At 50.7% G+C, this 21,162-nt stretch overlaps 1 protein-coding gene across 1 annotated transcript; it reads left to right on the forward strand.

Moving 5' to 3' along the window:
* Nucleotides 1–296: 296 nt before the first annotated feature.
* Safb (scaffold attachment factor B) lies at nucleotides 297–20,867 on the forward strand. Its single transcript, XM_032900765.1, is given in 21 exon segments — nucleotides 297–722; nucleotides 4,011–4,095; nucleotides 8,482–8,546; nucleotides 8,627–8,833; nucleotides 10,401–10,463; nucleotides 12,521–12,548; nucleotides 13,416–13,995; nucleotides 14,401–14,450; nucleotides 15,083–15,177; nucleotides 15,588–15,737; nucleotides 15,813–15,895; nucleotides 16,030–16,169; nucleotides 16,246–16,334; nucleotides 17,485–17,591; nucleotides 18,150–18,446; nucleotides 18,722–18,859; nucleotides 18,942–18,984; nucleotides 19,889–20,004; nucleotides 20,144–20,244; nucleotides 20,385–20,451; nucleotides 20,553–20,867. Coding segments are annotated over 21 exon segments (2,823 nt in total). The 5' UTR covers nucleotides 297–533; the 3' UTR covers nucleotides 20,683–20,867.
* The last annotated feature ends 295 nt before the right edge of the window (nucleotides 20,868–21,162 follow it).

The raw sequence follows: 21,162 nt of genomic DNA on the forward strand, positions 1-21,162 counted from the left end.
CCTAGGTCGCACACCAAAGCAGTCTCTAGCCTCGGTGGGAAATGCACATGCGCAACCGGTCGTAAGCCCAGCCCCTCTTTTTATGCGCACGCGCATCGCTTTGAAGCGTCTAATGGTCACAGCCCTGATTTGCATCTTGCAGCGCTTCTCCGTTGCGCACGCCACCGCTCAACGGTGCTCGGACACCGATTTGTCGTTTTCCCCTCAATGCGCAGGCGCATGACCTGTTGCACGCATGCGTCGTGGTCCGTGGGCAAGGGAGAGCCGGAGAGACGCGCCTGCGCCTTCTCTAACGATGCGCTCACGGCGCTTGTGTAGAGGCGTCTGAGAGCGTCCGTCTCGCGCCGGCGGCGCCTGCGCAGTGTCGAGGTGCACCTCAGGGGAGGCTGAAGCGGTTCCCTCTCAGGCGGCGCCATTTTGTGGTAAGAGGGCCGAGATTCAAAAAAAAATAATAACAAATCCAAAAAATACACCCACGCAAACCCACTGACCCGGTTCTGTGTGAAGTGGGCGACGGAACCAGGGTCCCTGGAATGGCGGAGACTCTATCGGGTTTAGGAGACTCGGGTGCGGCAAGCGCAGCGGCCGTGAGCTCCGCGGCGTCAGAGACCGGGACGCGGCGGCTCAGCGACCTGCGGGTGATCGACCTGCGGGCGGAGCTGCGGAAGCGAAACCTCGACTCGAGCGGCAACAAGAGCGTGCTGATGGAGCGGCTGAAGAAGGTGAGGTTCGCGGGGGACCCCACGGTCGCCATGGCGACACCCACCGCCTGGCCTGGAGCGGCCCGTGGCCTTCGTGCCGTGCGCTAACACTCGGGCTCCGTGGGCGCCGGGTATGAGGGTTCGAATCCCGACGCCGCAGTGATGCGCCCAGAAGGAAATAACATCGTGAACGGGTTCGGGGGATCGATGACATCGCGTTCCCTGTACTGCTTAGCCCCAACCCTAAAGGGGGATGGAGGAGACTCGGCCAAGGTCACCCAGCAGAGTCAGCTTGTGGCGGGATTCGATCCCAAGTCCCTTTTCGGCTCCCGAGGCAGAACAGGTGGTTTTTGTTTTCTATTCTTTTTCTGGAGAGACCTGTAGGGGAATGAAATCTGAGGAACCCTCAGAGCTCATAGACAGCCAGAGGAGGTAGGTAGCCCAGGAAGGGAGGGGGGGAAAGCCGAAAAATAAATTGTTTCTAATTCTTTGCTAGAACTAAACTAGGGTAAAGATGTGAGATGGAAAGAAAGACGGTCTTTCTGTTGGTAAAGATATCTCAGATGTGAGTTAAAGGCTAACCTGGGCTATAGAGGAGTTCATAACCAACCTGAGTAGTGGAGTTCAGAGCTAGCTAGAGGGTGTCTGGTTACACCCTCTAAGGGACAGGAAGTGGGAGTTGTGAGACAAACCTAGGCAACTTAGCAAGCCTGTTTCAAAGTATAAAGTAGGCTCCAAGGCCTACTCATTTGGTAGTGTGCTTGCCTTGCATACACAAAACCCTTAAATTTTATCCCAAATACCTCCTAAGGCTGGGAGTGGTGGGGGCAGAAGGATCCTAAGTTTGAGACCATCTTGGGATGCATGAGAGCCTTTCTGTAAAAAGTAGTAGGTTTTTATTTTGTCTCTGTAAAAAGAGGGTTAGGCACATAGATCAAATGCTTGCCCAACATTGCAGAGGTCCTTGGAGCCATCCCTCCACACTGCTGCACACCATTCTGTGTGGTTAGGTGGGAGTCAGAGGACTTAGCCTCAGTCTGAGCTCCAGGGGCAGACAGAGAGGCTCATTTTTGTTACCTTCTTTGGTGGCCTAGATTCTCTGTTCAGGAAGACCTTTAAACTCTCTGCGTGTCCTCAGATCAAGGCAGTAGTGGGTCATCTTTAGGGTAGGGAGGACATCACATGGACCCTGGTTTGGCATGCAGCTTAGTCCAGGTAAACAAGCTTAGTCTCCTCAGGGCCACCTTTTGACATGTGTAGATGAGGACTCTTGAGCCCCACCTTAGAAAGCATACTCTGTGTGTATTACCCTCTAGCTTTTGGACGTTGGCATCTGCCTAGTTGCCCCTTGCACACAGAAGCTGGAGATTTCACCTTTTTTTTTTTTTTGGTTCTTTTTTTTTGGAGCTGGGGACCGAACCCAGGGCCTTGCGCTTCCTAGGCAAGCGCTCTACCACTGAGCTAAATCCCCAACCCCGAGATTTCACCTTCTTAATGGGTCCAAAACCAGTCACCAGTTGCTATTCAGATAATGGACAAGAAGAGGTGGCAGCAAGATGAAAGCCTGAGTTCTGTTCCCAGCACCCACAATAAATGCCAGGTGGGATACAGCTGTAATTCCAGTGCTCAGAAAGACAGGAGGATCCCTGAGGCTCACTGGCTGACTAGTCTAACCACGATGAAAACCACCTGAAAGACAGTTGAGGTTGCCTTCTGTCTTCTACCCTGTGGACATGTACAGTGTTTATTTGAGCACATAACATACATGCTTGTGAGAGTGGATGCAGCAGTTAGAGACCAGGGCAGGCACACTACCTACTGAACGTCAGCCAGCTCCTTTTCTGTTTTGTGTGTGTGTGTGTGTTTTAATGGATACTACATCTTTATTGGAATGGGCAAGAAGCTTCTTACACTGGTGACCCCTATAGAACATATAGGGTATGAGGGGGTTACTAGGGTGATGCTCAGTCTGCTAGCGAGGCCCTGGCTGCAGCACCAAGCTCTCTTTCTCCAGACTGGAAGCTGAGGGTCGGCTTCTGGATGTTGTCTTCTTTGTCCCCTTAGGGGTGTAGAGAGACCCTGGTCTGTGCTTGCCCCCACTCAACACCCCTGTATGTTTATCAGATCAGAGGGCAGATCTGCAGTCCTGTCCTTCTGCCTGCTTGTCACCCAGCTGGTGGCCATCTGGTTGACTTTTTTTTAAGGGAGGTGGTGTGGAGGAGCAGCTGTTGAAGGGGGTTTGCTGAGGTGGCCTGGGAGGGACAGTTCTGTCTCTTAGCCCCAAGGGATAAAACGAAGTACCTTTCTACAGCTTGCCCCTGCCCCTTGGGATGTCTGAAAGCTGACTCACCTTGTGGGCTTGTCTCTGGTTCCCTATTGGAACACTACAGGAAGCCCCTGGGGGTCTGGAAGAGTTGCCTGAGCTTGGAGTACTGAGGGCACTGCTGCTGCTGCCTTCTCTCTGGGGACTGTCAACTTGCAAACATCCCCAGGGTGAAAGGCATGCTGCTGCTAGAAGGTGTCTCATTTCATTCCCGGGGGCACTGTTGGCACTGTTGACAGGGCTGTGGGGGGGGGGGTTGCTAAATTGGCCACTGCTGAACAGATGATATACTTGAGTGTGAAATGGGACTTCTGCAGAGTCCTTACACTACAGGTCCCAGGAGGGGACAGCAAGGTCCAAACCCTGTTCACTTCCCCTTCCTTGGTCACTGGGTTAAGTCAAGGAAGCTGGAATCTCTTCCCTCAGGAATACATGAGGTAGAGGGGTCCAAAGCTCATAGTTGCCTCCATGACTCATTAGGTGCCAAGAGTGCTCAGTAAGAAAGAGCCCTTACAACACAGGCACGAGGACCTGAGGTTCTAATCCCCAGGATCCCTATAGAAAGCTGGACTTAGCTACATGTGGCCCCAGGAGCTTGCTGTCTGCCAGCCTAGTCTCACATTCAGGAAGAAAGCCTTTGTTGGGGGGACTAAGGAAAAGAAAATGAGAAAAAAATAGAGCTGCATTACCATAGACATTCCATTAGGTGATGGTGCCAGAGCCTGGCTGTGCCAGCTCCCCTTCCATGTGCAGCAGGTCAGCTATTTGTAGAGTTAAGGTAGCTGCTGAGTTTCAATGCCCTGAGAACCAGCCTGGACACTGTACTGGGTGTCCTCTGTGGTTGGCTTAGAACTGGGCCCTTCTTGTGTTGAACAGGCTGTTCAAACTGCAGGCTTAGGTGTGCTTCCTTTCTCTGTCTCAAGCCCTGGGGGCTACTTTGCCACCTGTGGTTTTATTGGTTGGCCTTTCTTCTGCTGTCTGTTCAGGCCATTGAAGAGGAAGGTGGGAATCCTGATGAAATTGAAGTCATCTCAGAAGGCAACAAGAAGATGCCTAAGAGGCCCAGCAAAGGTAAGGAGTCCCTGAGCCACTGTGTCAATGCCATAGGTACCCTCTGTGGGTACGGAGCCTACTGTACCCTTTGTCAGACAGGATCTGAGCATATAGTGGGGATGGACTAGGGTATGGTGTTTCATCTTTACATGGAGAGCCTCTCATTACCTCATCTGCCAGAAAATGAGGCCCCATACTACCAGAGCACTACAGACAAAGTTCACTTGAAACCATGCAGTGGGCCTCCCCATCTGACAACCTCTACTTACCCACCTTTGCCCTACCTCTGTTCACAACTGCTGCCTCCAGCCATTGGTCACTTTACTACCAGTCACGCACCTCATCTTGTGTCTGTCTTTGTCGCTGACTTGTCATCTTTATGAAACTCCAGTTCTAGGAACTTGACAGAATTAGAAGGGTTGAGGCTATTGGGGATATCTTGGTTGTTGTGAGGTTGAGCTGTCAGCTGATGAGATGGTGGGGTGGCACAATAATAGCCATGCTACCCATGTAGATCTGTGTGTATGTCCTAATGCACTGCTTTGGCTCATCTGTGGAAAATGGTAAAGATGGCCCCAGGGTTGGGTCTTCTATTCTTCTTGCTGCCTTAGTGAAAACAAATGCTTGTTCTGGTGTTTTACTAGATATATGAGTTTAAGTGCGGTTAACATCCCTTCCCAGTGGGAGCTGGCACTATAGGGTGCACCTGCCTTCGTGCATGTGCTTTCCTTAAAATCTGAAAATAAAAAAGACATTGGTATGGAGCATGGTGGTTCAGAGGCAGGAAGATTTCTCTGAGTTCAGAGTCACCTGGTATGCACAGCAGGTTTCAGACCCAGAACTCCACGGTGAGACCTTCTCTCAAAACAAAACAACTGATCCTGGCCTGGGGCGATTGCACAGTGTGTGAGAGTGTTGCTGAATAAGTCTGAGGGTGAGTTAGAGTCCTTGATGCCCACTCACAAACCAAATATGGCTACATGTACCTGTAACCCTTATGACTGGGAGGGTGGAGATGGGTGAGCCAGCCTAGCTTCAGAGTGAGTAGGAGACCCTGTGTTGAGAGGAGCTGGAAAGTGATAGAGGACACCTGCTGTCTTGCCCCTCAGGCATGAACATCACATACACATGTACTCTATACATTTGGTCTTGTTCTGCAAAATCCTTGGCATTTGTATTTCCCTCCGACTATCCTCAGCTGGCTTTGGCACAGTGGATAGCACTTGCCTAGCATTTTCAAGGCTCTGGAGCTTGGCTCCAACACCACACCAAAACAAAAGGTTTGTTGAAGGTACAGGCGGTTGTCACAAATTGAGGCCAGCTTGAACAACACTGTCTCAAACAAACAAACAGACAAACAAAACCATCAAGGGCCTTTAAGAACACAAGTGCTCTGGCAGAGGACCTCATTTTGGTGCCCAACACTCATACCATGTGGACTACAGCTGCCTGTAAGTCCAGGGCCAGGGAGCTTATTCTGGCTCAGTGAGCACCTGTGCAGCTGTGGCAGACATGTAAGCATAAGTAAAAATAAATTGTACAAAAAACTTTACCTGAAGCTGTGGATAATTAACTGAACCATGTTTGTTTTTTGAGACAGGGTTTGACTACATAATCCTGACTGTCCTAGAACTCATTGTGTAGGCCAGGCTGACCTCAAACTCTGAGATCTGCCTACCTCTGCTTCCTGAGCTCTGGAATTATAGGTGTGCACTACCACCATTTGGCTAAGATTATATTTTTTTAACTTTGTGTGTATTGGGGGTGTATGTACAGATCAACTCAGTGCCTACAGAGGCCAGAAGATGGCAACATCTGGGGTGACTTCAGAGTCCTGGTCTGCTGGCCTTTGACTCTTTAGCCTGTGAGCAAGCTCTGGCCACCTGTGTACTGCATTCTTTCCCACTTTTGCCTGCCTTTGGTGGTTGGTTGTGCTAAGTTTTGAGGGTATGGATGGTCTGCAGTTGGCCCAAGCTGCTATGGCTGGGTTTGTGAGCAGTGTTGTATGTATGCGTTGGCTGCTTTAGCCGTGCCGTGATTAATAAGAGTTATGTTCTGAATTAGGAAGGCCCCAGCCTTGTCAGTGGGTGATGTAGATGGTTTGAATGTGTGTGGTTTAATTCTATTTGTTGTGTGAGGGTGTAAGAAAGATAGCACCTCCTTGTCACCTATGAGAATACAGGGTGCTGACCGTGTATCCTGGAGCTGTTGGCTTTGCTCATTCTAGAATCTGACTAGGGTAGCCCTGGAGCCACAAACTCTTTTATCCCCTGCTTGCTTTGCATCTAAACCATGCTTGAAAGGGCTGCTTTGCATTTTAAGAGTGTATTACATTTTTGTGGTTGTGGCCCAGCAGAGGACAAGGCTCTGTTCTTTCCTTCCTCTCTGAGTCCTTTACCACACAGGTTCTATAAGTGGCACTCAAGTACCCTGTTGTTGGGTTTTTATCAAAAATTTTGGCAAGAAGTGTTTCTTTGCTTCATGAATTAAACTCAGTGGTTTGAAATTCTAGAATCTTAAAATGTCAGGGTGAACCCCTCTGTGGCTGAAGGTGGGCAAGACTATAATGGCCTTTAATCCCAGCACTTAGAACTCAGTGGATCCTGTTCTATTGAGAGCAGCCAGGGCTATAGAGAGAGGCCCTTTCTCAGATGCGAGTGGTGGGGGAACATGACTAGGGACAAAAGGCCAGATGTCCTGAGCATGGCCTCACCCTGACCTCTGTGAGGGTTGTATTTAGGGTTAATTTAATTTCATACTTAGGAAAAATATCAAGAATCTCTATGGCTTCTCCAATGGTTTGAATGCGAATGTCCCCACGGGTTCAGGCATTTGATCACTTAGCCCCTTGTTGCTGCTACTATTTGGAGAGGTTGAGGAGGTATGGCTTTGATGGAAGCACTTTTTTATTGCAGAGAGCTTTGAGATTTGAGCCTATTTTATCTGTCCATTTGTCTGTGGTCATTACTACCATCTACCCACCTACCAGCTCAGCTGCCTGCCCCTTCCCTGTGTCTACTGTACCTGCTCTACTACCATGCTTCCCATGATGCCCCGCTATAGCCAAAGCCAGCTCTTCTTCATCAGCATTTGGTCACAATGCTTTATCATATTGGAAAAGTAGCTGAGAGTGTTTTCCATGTTTTAGTTTTATTTATTTGAGATGCCTGTTGTTATATACAGTCTTGACTGGCCTTTATAGAGAGCTGGACACTTTGGCTTCTACCCTTCCACACATTTCATGATATATACAAAACTTAATAAAGAAGTTAAGGACTTCAGCAGCCTCACAGAACTTACTCTAATGGAGATAAAGCCAAATACCATAGCTAAGAACAGCTCCATAGTGAGATGGAAAAAAATGATTGCTCACTCTTTGGAGGGAAGAACTACGTATGATAACAAACTGCCACTTGGCCAGGCTGTCAGAGGTGGTGAGTGAGTGAATCCATTACAAGATGGACTAAAAGAACTGGTACACAAGATCCTAGGGGTCTGGTGTTCATGGGCAGTGAAATGAGGTTCCAACTAGGTTTGCTGGCTCATTTCCATGACCAGCACTTGGGAAGCAAAGGCAGAAGGATCACTGCAAGCTTAAGGTAGGTAACTGGCAACCTTACTTCCATTCTGTGGGGAGACTTCCATTTTTTCAGACACAGCTCCCTAATCTGAGTCTAGGAGTACAGTGTAGCTCCATGGTAGAACATCCCCAGTACAGAGAGACATTGGATACTGTTTGAAGACAGGCCATACCTTCCTTGAGAAAAGACATGAGGGTAGCCTGCCCATGTGATAGCCTGCTTACATGTTTTCTTATACCTCAAGTCACGTGGGCTTTGATGTAGAATAGCATATGTTTCAAAATATGTATTGTGCCCACCCACCCCTAAGTGTGGAACCCATGCTCAACACCACAGAACAAGAGACAGGCATGGTGAACTCTCTGTTGCATTCTGAGATTTGAACCTGTATCCTATATAAAAGTAGCCCATGTTCTTAACTACTGAGCCAACTTTTCAAACATGTACTTCACTTTTTTTGGTGTGTTTGCATGGGTGATCAGAAGCACACTCACTGAAGCTAGGTCTCTCATTCTACCACATGAATTCTAGAGGTTGAATTCAGATGGTTATCCTTGGTGACATGTGCCTTTTCCCTACTGAGCCCTCTTGCTGACCCAGTGTGCATCTTTTGCTTGCCTGTGGCCCATCTCCCAGGTTATTCTCCTGTCAAGTTGACCCTAACTGAGCATCTCAAACAGTGCACTGAGACCCACTGAGACCTGGCTAGGATGAGAGGCCAGGTCTGTGCAGTGAGTTGCAGAGCTGGGGAACCTACAGAAGTTCAGGCACCAGCTTGCATGACACAGACTATTGGCCTCATGCTCACATGCTGTCTCTTCAGGGAAGAAACCAGAAGACGAGGGTGTGGAGGACAACGGGCTCGAGGAGAATTCTGGGGATGGGCAGGTATGCATTACCTTTTCAGTGGATGAGGAGCGGGAGAGCCATAATGGCGGTGTGCCATGACAGTGTCCTCTGTGTTGTAGGAGGATGTGGAAACCAGCCTGGAGAACCTGCAAGACATGGATATGATGGACATCAGTGTGCTGGATGAGGCTGACATTGATAATGGCAGCGTGGCAGACTGTGTGGAGGAAGAAGAGGAGGCCACACTCCCTGAGGGCCTAGGAGACAGCACTGAACTGGTAGAAGGCGACTTGAAGGGGCTCCCAGAACAGCTGCAGGAGCATGCTGTAAGCAGCTGGTGCTGGGTGGAGCACTGGGTGGCCTGGTGCAAAGTTCATGACAGAGCAGAGTAACAGGGACAACTGCTGCTGATCATTGTCCCTAGAGGAGCCTGAGCTATGGTGTGTGAGTACAGCCAACTGGAGCCACCACCCCCCTGCTCAGCTGCTGCTGCTAGCTAATTCAGCCTTGAGGTAGCCTCAATGCAGGCATGTGTGAGACCATAGCAATGGCTATTATGGTTTAGACTGGCCTCCTGAGCACTGTGTTACATCCCTGGGTAGCTTGTGACTCTGGTGAGTGAGAGTCCAGGCACTTGCTGCAGGGCACAAGTTCAAGCTCCTGGGCCTTGAGGTAATCTGTGCTGAAGGATTTTATGGGTTGATGTCTGCCTAGAGAGAGGAGAGTGAGCATTGAGGACCCATGGGCATCTTTTTAGCCTGTCAAACCTGGAGTTTTGGTCACCAAAAGCCTCTAGTCTTCCACAAAACCTCAGATCTTCTACAGTGAGCATTTTGTCCCCTGCCGTGAGAACTGACTGAGAACCTATCCCTGTGGGCAGCTTTGAGTGATGGGTTTGATCTTGCATTGTTAAGATAAACAAGGTATCATTATCTGCTTTTGAAAGGCACAGCCCAAGTGGTGGGCTCCTTCTTGTAGAGTAACACAGGAGGAAAACACACATTGGTGGGAACCAATTGCAATGAAAAGAGAACAGAATGGTAGGGGAGCATTAGGGTAACGTATACCAAGTATCAATGCTGTGTGATTTTTTTAGCTGGCCATCAATCCCTTCTAAGCTTTGGTCACCAAAACTCCAGGTTTGACAGGTAAATGATTGCTGTCATGGCCTTTTCATGCACCTGTGTCCGTGATTGAAGTTTAAAAGCAAATTGTGCTATCATTCCCCCTTACTATTGTCTGTAGGGCCAGAGGTCAGTGTTACGACTAAGACCAGCCACCTCTCAGAGCCAAGCAAGTTACCTGACCTAGAATGGTAGCCATACCTGTCACAGCAAGTGCAACTGCTACACAGTCACAGAGCAAACCCAGCATCCATAGCGATGCAGATAGCATCACGGGGCAGCAGAGGCAGGCTGGACATAAATGCAGCCGGGGCACTCTCTGCTGCGTATGGCTTTCATAATGGGCGATAGTTGCCTCGTGGGAAAAAGAGTTGGGGAGTGGTCTTCAGTAAATGTACTATATACCATTGGGCCATCCTGATTGTAGGCATAGAGTGCCATCTTTTGGGAGGTCCCTACCTCTGTGGCTGAAGCTACCACGCATCCCTGTCCCACAGCATAGGGGGCTGAGTATTTGGTGCTGAGAACCAGCAGGCCTCGCTTGATAGTACCCAGACTCAAGCAGGTGAAAGGCACCAGGATGCCTTCTGCAGCCCAGTTCTAGAAGCAATTTCTGGAAGATTGGCTACAAGTATACTATTCTGGTCACCTGGAGAGTCCTGTCAAGTGGTGTCTTCCACCTCACCACACTGGGACAGCACTCTAAACCACAGTGGGATGGGGATTGTCCCCTCACCTATGACATTTAAACTATTCTCCCTTTCCACAGATAGATGACAAGGAAGCCATTAACAATGTAGATACATCATCATCTGACTTCACCATCCTGCAGGTAAATTGTCACCATCTCAATTGTACCCTCAGTGTAGCCCTGGGTTCTCAGACACCACCTGTTGCTTGGCAGCTGTACCAGCTGGAGTCCCTGCCTAGACAGCACATGCTAGACACTGTGTATGACATTCCTGCAGCCTCAGTTGTCTCCTACTCTGGCTGTGAGCAAAATGGGTCTTGCCTGAGGACTTGTTTAGAAGAAGTTGAAAGGCCAGTGCAGCCCCCTGGCTGCTGAGTGAGGGTGAGGCTTGTGGCCCATCCCAGCAGTGCAGAATACACACTGGTTTAGATGTAGGCCTTTTCCTTTTTGATTCTCCTCCACAGTTGTGGGATGTTAGTGTGACACTATGAGTTGCGGTCGGATTAAGGCCAGTGTTGGGGCTTTCCTAAGCAGCAGCCTGAAGACCTCCTTGGTTCTCAGAAGCTGTGGGCACTGCCTACCTCCTCACTTGGCTGCTTTATGCTAGAAGTGCATTGTTAAGAGAAGGATACTGGGATAGGGTCTCCCAGTAAGGGGCACCTGATAGGAGGAGTGGGACAGCTCCACAGAACTGCCCAGTTTCCCAGATAACTGTGAGGTTTGTGTTTGGTGACTGTCAGTCAGATACTAAAAATCAGAACCAGCCAGTCGTAATGATGCACACCTTTAATCCTAGCACTCAGGAGGCAGAGCAGCAGATCTCTGTGAGTTCTATATAGTGGCTTCCGGGCCAGCCAGGGATACATAATGATACCCTGACTCTAAACAGGAGAAAAAACAAGGTGAGCATTAAGGATTAAGATGGGTCCTTGTGGGCCTTGAGCCTCCTAGGAAATGCTGTGAGAAAAAGAGCATTGGTATATAGCTTTCTGTCTGTCCTCTGGGCCACTTCAGCAGAGGACTTCTAGGCAAGCTGTTGTCTTTGTTTCATGGAGGTGCCCACCACTTAGAGCCTGTGCATCAGAAAGGAATGCCTATGTCTGTCGTAGTACCTTTCTGTCACAGGCTCATGTGTTAAAATGAAATATTGCAGAATATTCCCTCGGGGGTCACTCTGCAACACAGCTTCTTTGTCCAGTTCTAGAGTTCTGTTTGTAGTTCAGGCAGGTCATGTTGGGGAGCCAGCCAATCCCCTGCCTCCCAAGGTGTTCACCTGCAGTCTCCAGTGAACATCAGGGAATAGAGCTGAAGGAGTCACTATCCCAGCCTTATAAGTCAGCTTCCCTACTTAAGAGCATACAAGGCACCGATTTGGGGTACAGACCCACTTACAGATCCTGCCTCCACACTCACCCTGTCCTGGGCCATTCTGTGTTACTCTGGGCCATTGTCCACTGGCCTATTTTAAGGACACTAACAGTGTCACCCATATTCATGCCTGGAGCACAGAAGTTCATGTCTTTGACAGGCACTGAGAGTGCGAGTGTCTCCTTGAACCTTGGGTATGTGGTTCTTAGAGGGCAGCAGACAATCTGAGTCTGAGGGTGCAGTGTGGAGAAGCCCAAACTGCATGCAGCCTGAAGGGCATAGGAAGTCTGCATTGTGGAGCCAGGGTATGTGGCCCACACTGGTCCTAAAAAAGAAAACCATTAGGCAAGACAGAGCCCATCTGGGAAGATGGTTCCTGGGAGAAGTTGAGTCATTGCTGAGGGAAACTGGGAATGCTGGGTTAGAACAGTGATTGTGCATTTATTTCTTCTTGGCCCTAGATTTTCAAAAAGTCAGCTCAAGGTTTTTACAGGTGAAGAAACTATCAAGAGGTTTATGCCAGGCATTTAGACATACCTGGAGATGTATCAGAACCATGTTCCTGATTTCAAGTTCAGTCCAGAGGAAACTACACTGGGGAGACAGGACGACTGCTGGGTGCCCTGCAACAGGGTCAGCAGCAGACTTGGGGTTGAGTAAGGCTGAGGCCATTGAGGCAGCTTGCTTTGCTCAAGCAGGACCTCCTCTCTGGGTCCAAGTTGTCTCCTGAAATCTCAGTAGATGACCAGCCTCCTTTAATTCACATGGAAGTTGGTGGTGGAGTGGGGCTAGGCCTTAGGGCAGCATCTTACTTGTGTTTTCTGTTGCAGGAGATGGAAGAGGCATCTTTGGAGCCAGGTACTGTCAATGCAGGGCTCAGCAGTGGGTTCCACCCACAGCGGGGAGGCTCTTGCTAACCAGTGGCCGCACTCTAGCATGCACTGCTCTAGAGCTTTACAGTCCAGAGCACACCAGGACATAGAGATTGGAAACCCAGCTGTATCACAAGATCTGTGTACGTGGCCAGCAACTGTGCGGCATCCTGCCCATCTGGCAAAGACTTCAGTCTCTTGCCTTTAAACAGAAGCGTGGTGTGAAAATACCCGCAAAGTTCCTATATGCTCCAGTGATCAGAGCTCTGTGCTGCCAGCAGATCTTGTGATACCGGTAGCATGTCACCATGTGGTGTTGGTACAGGCAGTGTAGGTAGCATAGGGAATGCCACATGAACATGACATGACTGGATCCCCCCGAAGAGGAGTGCACTTCTGAGAGAGAATCGCAAACAAACACTGTCCCTCTGGGCTCTCAAACTTCATATGCCAGAAGACCCGGCGCTCGGCACGTTAACTGCTCTGTAAGGAAGGCAAAGCATCAGGCAATTAGTGATGCATGAAGGCCAGGCACTCAGTTACGCACTTGGACTCAAGCTGAATGAGAAGAGTTGATTCATACATTGTCACAGTGCACAGAACGAAGACTCAAGACTCAGAAGGTTGTGGGGTGAAGTCTCCGGGATGCTTGCCTCTGCCCTTAGTTCAGACTGGGGGCGCCATGGCCGTGGGCGCAGGTAGGGTGCAGGCGCTGTGTAGCGGGTTTTCCAATCTCTGTGTAGCCAGCAGTTCTGTCAGTGTGAGCAGGGCCGCAGCGCCCGAGCCGCAGTTGTGATTGCTTTATTTCCCTGGTGATTAAACCTTGTGCCATTCTATTCCTGTTAAATCCGTGAAAATGAGAAAATACTCGACATTTTGGGGGGAAACTTGTAAATCTGAGCCAGTAAAGAAGAAGGTTCGGAGCTGGAGCAGCCCTTTGCCCAGGCCACGAGTAGCGTGGGGCCAGACAGGAAGCTGGCGGAGGAAGAGGACCTATTTGAGAGCTGCGGCCACCCGGAAGAGGAAGAAGAAGAGGAGGAAGAAGAGGAGCAGGAAGAGGAGCAGGAGGAGGAGGGAGATTTAGCTTTGGCCAGCAGCAGCAAGTCTGAGTCTTCAAGCACTCGATGTCAGTGGAGCGAGGCAGACGCCCTGTTAGCAGTAGTGAAAAGGGAGCCGGCAGAGGCGCCTGGCGGAGGCACTGGGATGGACCGCGAGCCTGTAGGGCTAGAGGAGCCAGTTGAACAGAGTAGCACGGCTGCCCAGCTCCCGGAGGCCACCAGCCAGGAGCTGGTGCGAGCGCCCACGGCAGCCCCGAGCCCTGAGCCCCGAGATAGCAAAGACGACGTGAAGAAGTTTGCTTTTGACGCTTGTAATGACGTCCCTGCGGCTCCTAAAGAGTCCTCAGCCAGTGAGGGCGCTGATCAGAAAATGAGGTTTGTTGATTCTCAGTCCTAGACCAGACGCTATCTCCTTTCATTGTTACTAGGACACACATGAGCTGTTAGAGCCTGCAGTCGGCAGCCACACTGCCCAGCTAGCTCCTTCAGGCAGTTTCATTTCTTATTTATTTTACACTGGTTCTGTAACCTTTGCCCCACTCAACCTACCACAGTTGTTTGCTTTTTAATTCTTAATTAATTTTAGCCCGGCAGAAACTTAATTAACTCCTATGAGTATGAAATCTTAATGTTAGGTCAGATATCCAAAATATGTTTGTCAGGGTGTCCTTTTTGAGAGTTAAATGCCGGGTAGGTATGCAGCTTTGGTGGGTCCTTAGAGCTCTGGGTTTGTCTCTTATTGCTATAGCCCCCTTGAGTGACACTGTCTCTTGTCTCTAGTTCTGTGGAGGATGACTCGGATACAAAAAGGCTTTCCAGAGAGGAGAAGGGTAGGTCCTCAAGGTGGCACTGGTCTCCTGGAATATGGTGGGCCTCAAATTCATCATGGTTGGTGTTTCCCCTACACACATATGCACAACCCAGCACCACCTTAAACTCAGTGGGCCCTGAGTATGTTCACAGTCTTTGGTCCTGAGAGCTGACATGTTCTGTGTGGTTCATTGGCAGGTACTAAAGCAAGTCACTTGCTGAGCAGATGGTTCAGGCTCTTCCAGCTCTTGGGAGGCAGAGGCGGGGGTTGGTGGCAAGTTCCAGGCTAGCCTGAAGCTTCCTAGCAAGTCCCTGTCTCAAAAAAAGTTTGCAGGCTGGGAAGTAATGAACCCAGGCCTGTAGTTCTGACCATGCAGGGTCTGGGCAGGAAGGCACAACATGAACATGGCCTTTGAGAGGCTGACAGCAAGAACACCACCTTCCCTGGCTGCTCCATGGGCAGAAGCCATCTTGGGCTGAGGTCAGCTCAGCTGTTCATAACTACATGGCTGCGGGGGTGTCCTGAGATCCATTTCCAGTGTTGTATACATGCCACTCGCCATCCCTTGGGTCCCAGGCACATGTCCCCAGCATGCTGGGGATAGTCGTTCTGTGGCCCTTTAGGTTCTGACTGGAACTTCCCTTTGTACAGGTCGCAGCAGCTGTGGTAGGAATTTCTGGGTTAGTGGCCTTTCATCTACGACCAGAGCCACAGATCTGAAGAACCTTTTTAGCAGATACGGGAAGGTGAGCTGCCACTGCCAAAGAGTAAGGAGGTGGAACCTCACTGCACAAATCTGTGTCCTGGACTCAGATTGGAGCTCTGGGTCAGGGCCAGGGTTCTGGTGTGCAGTGAGTGAATATGGTGCTGGCTGTGACCATTGGTAGCTACAGAGGGCTCACTGCTGTTCCTTGTCCTATCACTAATTTGTGTTACTATCATCTGCATTCACCAGTTTGTAGCTGTGTGACTGTCATGATTCGGTCCCAAGATGTGCCTTTTGTTCCCACAAGCAATTTAAACTTTGTTAGGGGAGCACAGCAGAGCCTTGCATTGCACATTTCAAGCCCCCTCGAGAACCTAGAACAAGGCAGCCCCTCCAGTGGCTGCTTGGTCTGCACATATATCTGTATCTGAGGTGGTCTGGTTTCCTCAGGTGGTGGGCGCTAAGGTTGTGACGAACGCCCGGAGTCCCGGAGCTCGCTGTTACGGCTTTGTCACTATGTCCACAGCTGAAGAGGCAACAAAGTGCATTAACCATTTGCATAAGACTGAGCTGCATGGCAAGATGATCTCGGTGGAAAAGGTGGGTGGTCTCGTGCTGCAGTGCTGCTGGCAGCGGTGCCAGTCACAATGGCACTAGCTTTTTACTCTCCTGCAGGCCAAAAGTGAGCCCGCTGGCAAAAGAGTACCTGACAGGCGAGATGGCGACAGCAAGAAAGAGAAGACCAGCACCAGTGACAGGTACTTCTGCAGACCACTACCATGCACCATAGTCACCCTTGCACTTGACGGCTCTCCTCCATCTCCATGTCCTGGGTAGCTGTTGCCTCCTGAGGCTTGCTCTGATCTGAGGCTCATGGGTCATTTGATCCTAGATCTGCAAACCTTAAGAGGGAGGAGAAAGGTGACAGAAAAGACGATGCCAAGAAGACGGATGATGGGAGCACAGAGAAGAGCAAGGATGCAGATGACCAAAAGCCTGGGCCTTCAGAGCGCTCTCGAACAACCAAGTCAGGTAGGACACGACATCCTCCACCCATCGGTTGCTGCTCATGTGGCTTGCTGGATTCATTTCTTCTCTCTGCTTACAGGAAGCCGTGGCACTGAGCGTACTGTGGTGATGGACAAGTCCAAAGGTGTGCCTGTCATCAGTGTGAAGACATCTGGTTCTAAAGAGAGAGTGAGTATCCGAACTTAAAGCATGCTTGGGGTTGGGGATTTAGCTCAGTGGTAGAGCGCTTGCCTAGCAAGCACAAGGCCCTGGGTTCGGTCCCCAGCTCCGAAAAAAAGAAAAGAAAAGAAAAGAAAAAAAAAGCATGCTTGGTGCTCCAGGGATTCCTGGTCAGTGGCTTTTCAGGGAAGTTTGCTGCATTTTAAAGAGTGTAGAGAGGTAGTATGGCTTCTAGAGTAGTTTACTTGCTGCTCTTTTTTTTTTTTTTTTGGTTTTTTTTTTTGGGGGCTGGGGTCCGACCCCAGGGCCTTTCCCTTCCTCGGCAAGCTCCCTACCCCGGAGCTAAACCCCCAACCCCACTTGCTGCTCTTTTTAATAGCTGCTCTTAGCCACCTCCCTTCCCTGCCTCCTTGGGACAGCTGCAGACCTTGTTGGATTCTGAACTCCTAGGCCTGACCACTTTAGTAGATGGATCTGGGGTCCCCAAGACATCCCCACATGCCAAGTCCCTAGAGGACTACAGGCATTACAGTTTGCCGGGTTCCTTGGAGCCACGGGAGGCAAAGGAAAGCAAGCAGGCTACAGTTGGCATGCGTTTTTGGTGACTCGGGTTCTCAAAGCATGGCACACTGCTATGTGACGAAAAGATTTCTGGCCACTTTCATGTGTACTGGCTTATCCTAACCAAGCTACCTTTTACCTCTGGTCTTGGAGAGAGCCACTGGAAAGGGAAAACATAGAGGGTTAGGCAGAGGTAGGCTGGTCTCACCTGAGGAAATGGTACATATATGTAGAGTTGTACTGACCGTGGAGGAATTAAGACAGGAGGATTGCCACACTGCAGGCTAACCAAGTGAGACACCGTTTCCAGAAAGTTTCAGTGTAGATGGAAAGGCTTGTAGAGGAATAAAGAGTTTTGAAGTATCCCACCTGGGGCTTGCCTATGAGAGGATGAGGCCGAAGGACCATATGGTTCATTCAGGGTTAAATGGTAAGACCCTGTCTCAAGGAGAGAAAGATTGATTATAGTCAAATTCCCTTGAGCCCACTATGTGTTTTTTTGGGTTCTCCTGTGAGTACCTCCTCCAACCAGTGACTGTCCCTGTGCCAAGTTCCTCTATCCCTCCTGCTTGAATCCTCTTTCTGTTTACTGATCCAGGCCTCCAAAAGTCAGGACCGAAAGTCTGTCAGCCGGGAGAAGCGGTCTGTTGTGTCCTTTGACAAGGTTAAAGAGTCTCGAAAGTCCAGAGACTCGGAGTCACGGAGGTGAGTATGCCTATGTTGCTGGAATGTAGGCACTTCCGGGGACCCATGCTGAGATGATTGCCATCAGTATTTTACCCTCCTCAAAGACCATAGAAAGTTAGCAGCAGGGCCAGGGGACAGTGAGGATGTCCAGAAGGGACTTCACTCACCCAGGAAGGATCAGAGAAAGGATAGTTTTCCTAACTGGGCACAGCAATGGCGCCATGTGGCTGACAAAAGGCAACTGCCTAACCTGACTTGCTCCAAGGAGTGTGTGTTGAAAGTGGACACCAGGGCAAATAATCTCCAAACCTCACACTGGGTTCCTAGCTGCTGGGGAGGTAGCTAAGGAAGCTACTTCATGCTTGACTGCCAGGTTGATGGCCGACGTGTCATGCCAATTCTGTTGACCGAAGGAAGCCTGGGGCAGACAGGAGACTGCACCTGTAGTGCTGGGGACCATTTGCTGTGAATGAAGTGTTGCCTCTGGTTTTTGTCCTTAATGGCCCTAGCATGTCCCCAGCTCCTCCCAAACAAGATTTCTGCCTCACTTTTCCTCACTTGAGCCTTTTCACACAGGGAGCGGGAGCGGGAGCGCAGTGAGCGGGAGCAGAGGCTGCAGGCCCAGTGGGAGCGGGAGGAGCGAGAGCGGCTGGAGATTGCCCGGGAGCGCCTGGCTTTCCACCGACATAGGCTGGAGCGTGAACGCATGGAGAGGGAACGGTTGGAGCGGGAGCGCATGCATGTGGAACAGGAGCGGAGGCGTGAGCAAGAGCGCATTCACCGAGAGCGAGAGGAGCTTCGGCGTCAGCAGGAACTGCGCTATGAACAGGAGCGGAGGCCTGCTGTGCGCAGGCCCTATGAAGTAGATGGCCGGTGAGCAGTCAGTGATGCAGGCTACCAGACCCTGTGCCAAAATGTTAGATCTGCGCTCAGACTGTGTCTCGCGCTCACTGACCTTGCTCAGGGCCTGCCGTGAATATCACAGGGTTGGAGGAACCTTGCCAAAAACTGGGACACTCAGCACTGCCATGGCACTGAGGCATAGGTGGGAGTGTTTAGTGAGGGTTTGGAGCCATGCTGGCTTTGCTCAAGCTCTAGGATGCCTCACAAGCACTGATGTCACACCTCTGCCTCCCACTCCATCACAGGCGAGATGATGCCTATTGGCCAGAAGCTAAACGGGCTGCGCTGGATGACCGTTACCACTCAGACTTCAGTCGCCAGGACCGCTTTCATGACTTCGACCACAGAGACAGAGGCCGCTATCCCAACCACTCTGTGGATAGGTGTGGGCCCATGGCCATGTAGGGAGGGCTGTGTGCATGCAAACCCTCCCCATCTGTGTCTCACTGAAACCACCTTTTTTAGGAGAGAAGGTTCACGGTCGATGATGGGAGACAGAGAAGGACAGGTGAGCAGCTGTGGAATGGGTTCCCTGTCTATTGACCGGTGGTGGAGCACAGTGCTGCTCTTGAGTCTTTGTACAATGGCAACAGTGATTAGCCAAATACTCTATCCAGTAGGGAGGTTGCAGCACTTTCTGCACTGCTCCTTGTGGGGGGGAGGGAGGGGGGTGACTTGAGGCCCCTAGCATGTCTGTAGGATTGCTGCTACCCACTGCATTAAGGTCTCACTGCACAGTGCTTTCCTCACTGCCTCTCACTTACCAACCTACACCCCTAGCTTTCCATTCCCCGGTTGGCACCAGAGGTGTCTTGTCCCTGGACACTCCTTCCTCAGTGCTGTGGCCTTCCTTGTCATCAGGTTGCCATCTTGGTGTTGCCATTTTCCGAACAGCTGTTTGTCTCTCTGGGAGGTGGACATTAGAAGTGGCCCTTCTGCTGTGTGTTCGTTCACTTGGGAAGGCAGATGACAGTGTCTGGTTGAGGGCTAGGAAGGGAGCTGGAGCTGGCCCAGAGCTCCAGTGTCCCAGGACTGTTTATGGCCCAGCAGTGGGGGAGCTGAGCTTCACTTAGTCTTAGATCTTTTCCTGCCTTGGCCTCGAAGCAGTGTCTCAAGTCCAGGATTTGAGCTGGGTATAACTAAGACATCAAGGATAGGATACCCTGGGCTACAGAGTGAGACCTTGCATCTAGGAGTTCATGTGCGTGGGATGGGAGTGTCAGCGTGCTCAGTCTTCTTCTGAAGCAAGAGTGCTGTGCACAGGCTGGGGCTCTTGTCTGGAGCCTTGTAAACTTGACTCTTCATGAGGGAGGGTGCAATGACAGCCACCCTAGGTTGGTACCTGTGAAACCAGGTGTTCTATCATCTGGGGATAAGGGACAATATTGACCTCATCCTGTTCTCTGGTTTAGCATTACCCTGAGCGCCATGGAGGACCTGAACGCCATGGCCGGGACTCTCGAGATGGCTGGGGCTATGGCTCAAACAAGAGACTGAGTGAAGGCCGGGGGCTGCCCCCTCCTCCCAGGTTTGTGTCCCTACGAAGACCTGGTGGGGGAAGGGTGACTGTCAGCCTGCCTGGTGGAACCTGAGCTCCCCTAGCTGCACTGTCTGCAAGGGCCATCCTGTGGCAGCACAGGTCAGAGGTATCTCTTTCCAAGGGGCAGGCGTGACTGGGGAGAGCATGGCCGGAGACTTGAAGATGACCGGGCGTGGCAGGGCACAGCTGATGGAGGCATGATGGAGCGTGATCACAAGAGATGGCAAGGTGAGGACCCAGTGGGAGCCAGGGCTGCCCCACTGAGGAAGGATTGGGGTTATGATGAGGTGGAGCTGGTTGAAGCCAGTGGGGCTTATTGACCCCATACCTGCCAAACTGCCCACTTGGACTTGTGTCTCGTCCTGCAGGTGGTGAGAGGAGCATGTCTGGCCACTCAGGGCCCGGTCACATGATGAACCGTGGTGGCATGTCAGGGTGAGTGCCACACTGCCAGTCAGGCAGGAGCAGTGTTGCTCTACAGTAGTTGAATGGGGAACATTGATCTCAGGACCTAATAGTCCTCTGCTTCTCCTTAGGCGAGGCAGTTTTGCCCCCGGAGGAGCTTCCCGTGGCCATGTGATCCCACGTGGAGGGATGCAGGCAGGCTTCGGCGGACAGAGCCGGGGCAGCAGACCCAGTGATGCCCGCTTCACCCGCCGCTATTGAGCACCTAAACCACCCAACTATGACCTCCAAGTCCTCTTAGGACTACCCTCCCGCCATTGTACAAAGGATTTTTTTTTTTTTATCTGCTGCCATATTGTAGCTTGTTACGATGTGAATTTGTTTTCATTTTTGTTCCTGTTTTTTTGTAATAAAGGTGTTTCTGTTCATGTGCCCTTTACTTCAAACCTTCAACGTTAGCCTCTCATTTCCATGAGGAAAGTGGCACTCCACAAGCAGCCAGAGGTGGTGCCTATTCGATTCTGTGTGACTTAGCTGCATCGGTGTAACACAAGTGAGCTCAGGCTTGTGCCAGCCATGTGTCTGACATAGCACACCAAGACTGGTATTGAGATTGAAATTGCTGAGAATGGCACTGGAGGGGTCACAGACAAGTATAGGGCAGAGGAGCAGGGACTCTTGATCAAGGCAGCCCCTGGTTTTAGGATTTAAGACGCATGTCACCAGCTTCTGAACTTAGTG

This window comes from Rattus rattus, chromosome 4 (assembly GCF_011064425.1).
Source record: "Rattus rattus isolate New Zealand chromosome 4, Rrattus_CSIRO_v1, whole genome shotgun sequence".
In the NCBI taxonomy this organism is placed as follows: domain Eukaryota; kingdom Metazoa; phylum Chordata; class Mammalia; order Rodentia; family Muridae; genus Rattus; species Rattus rattus.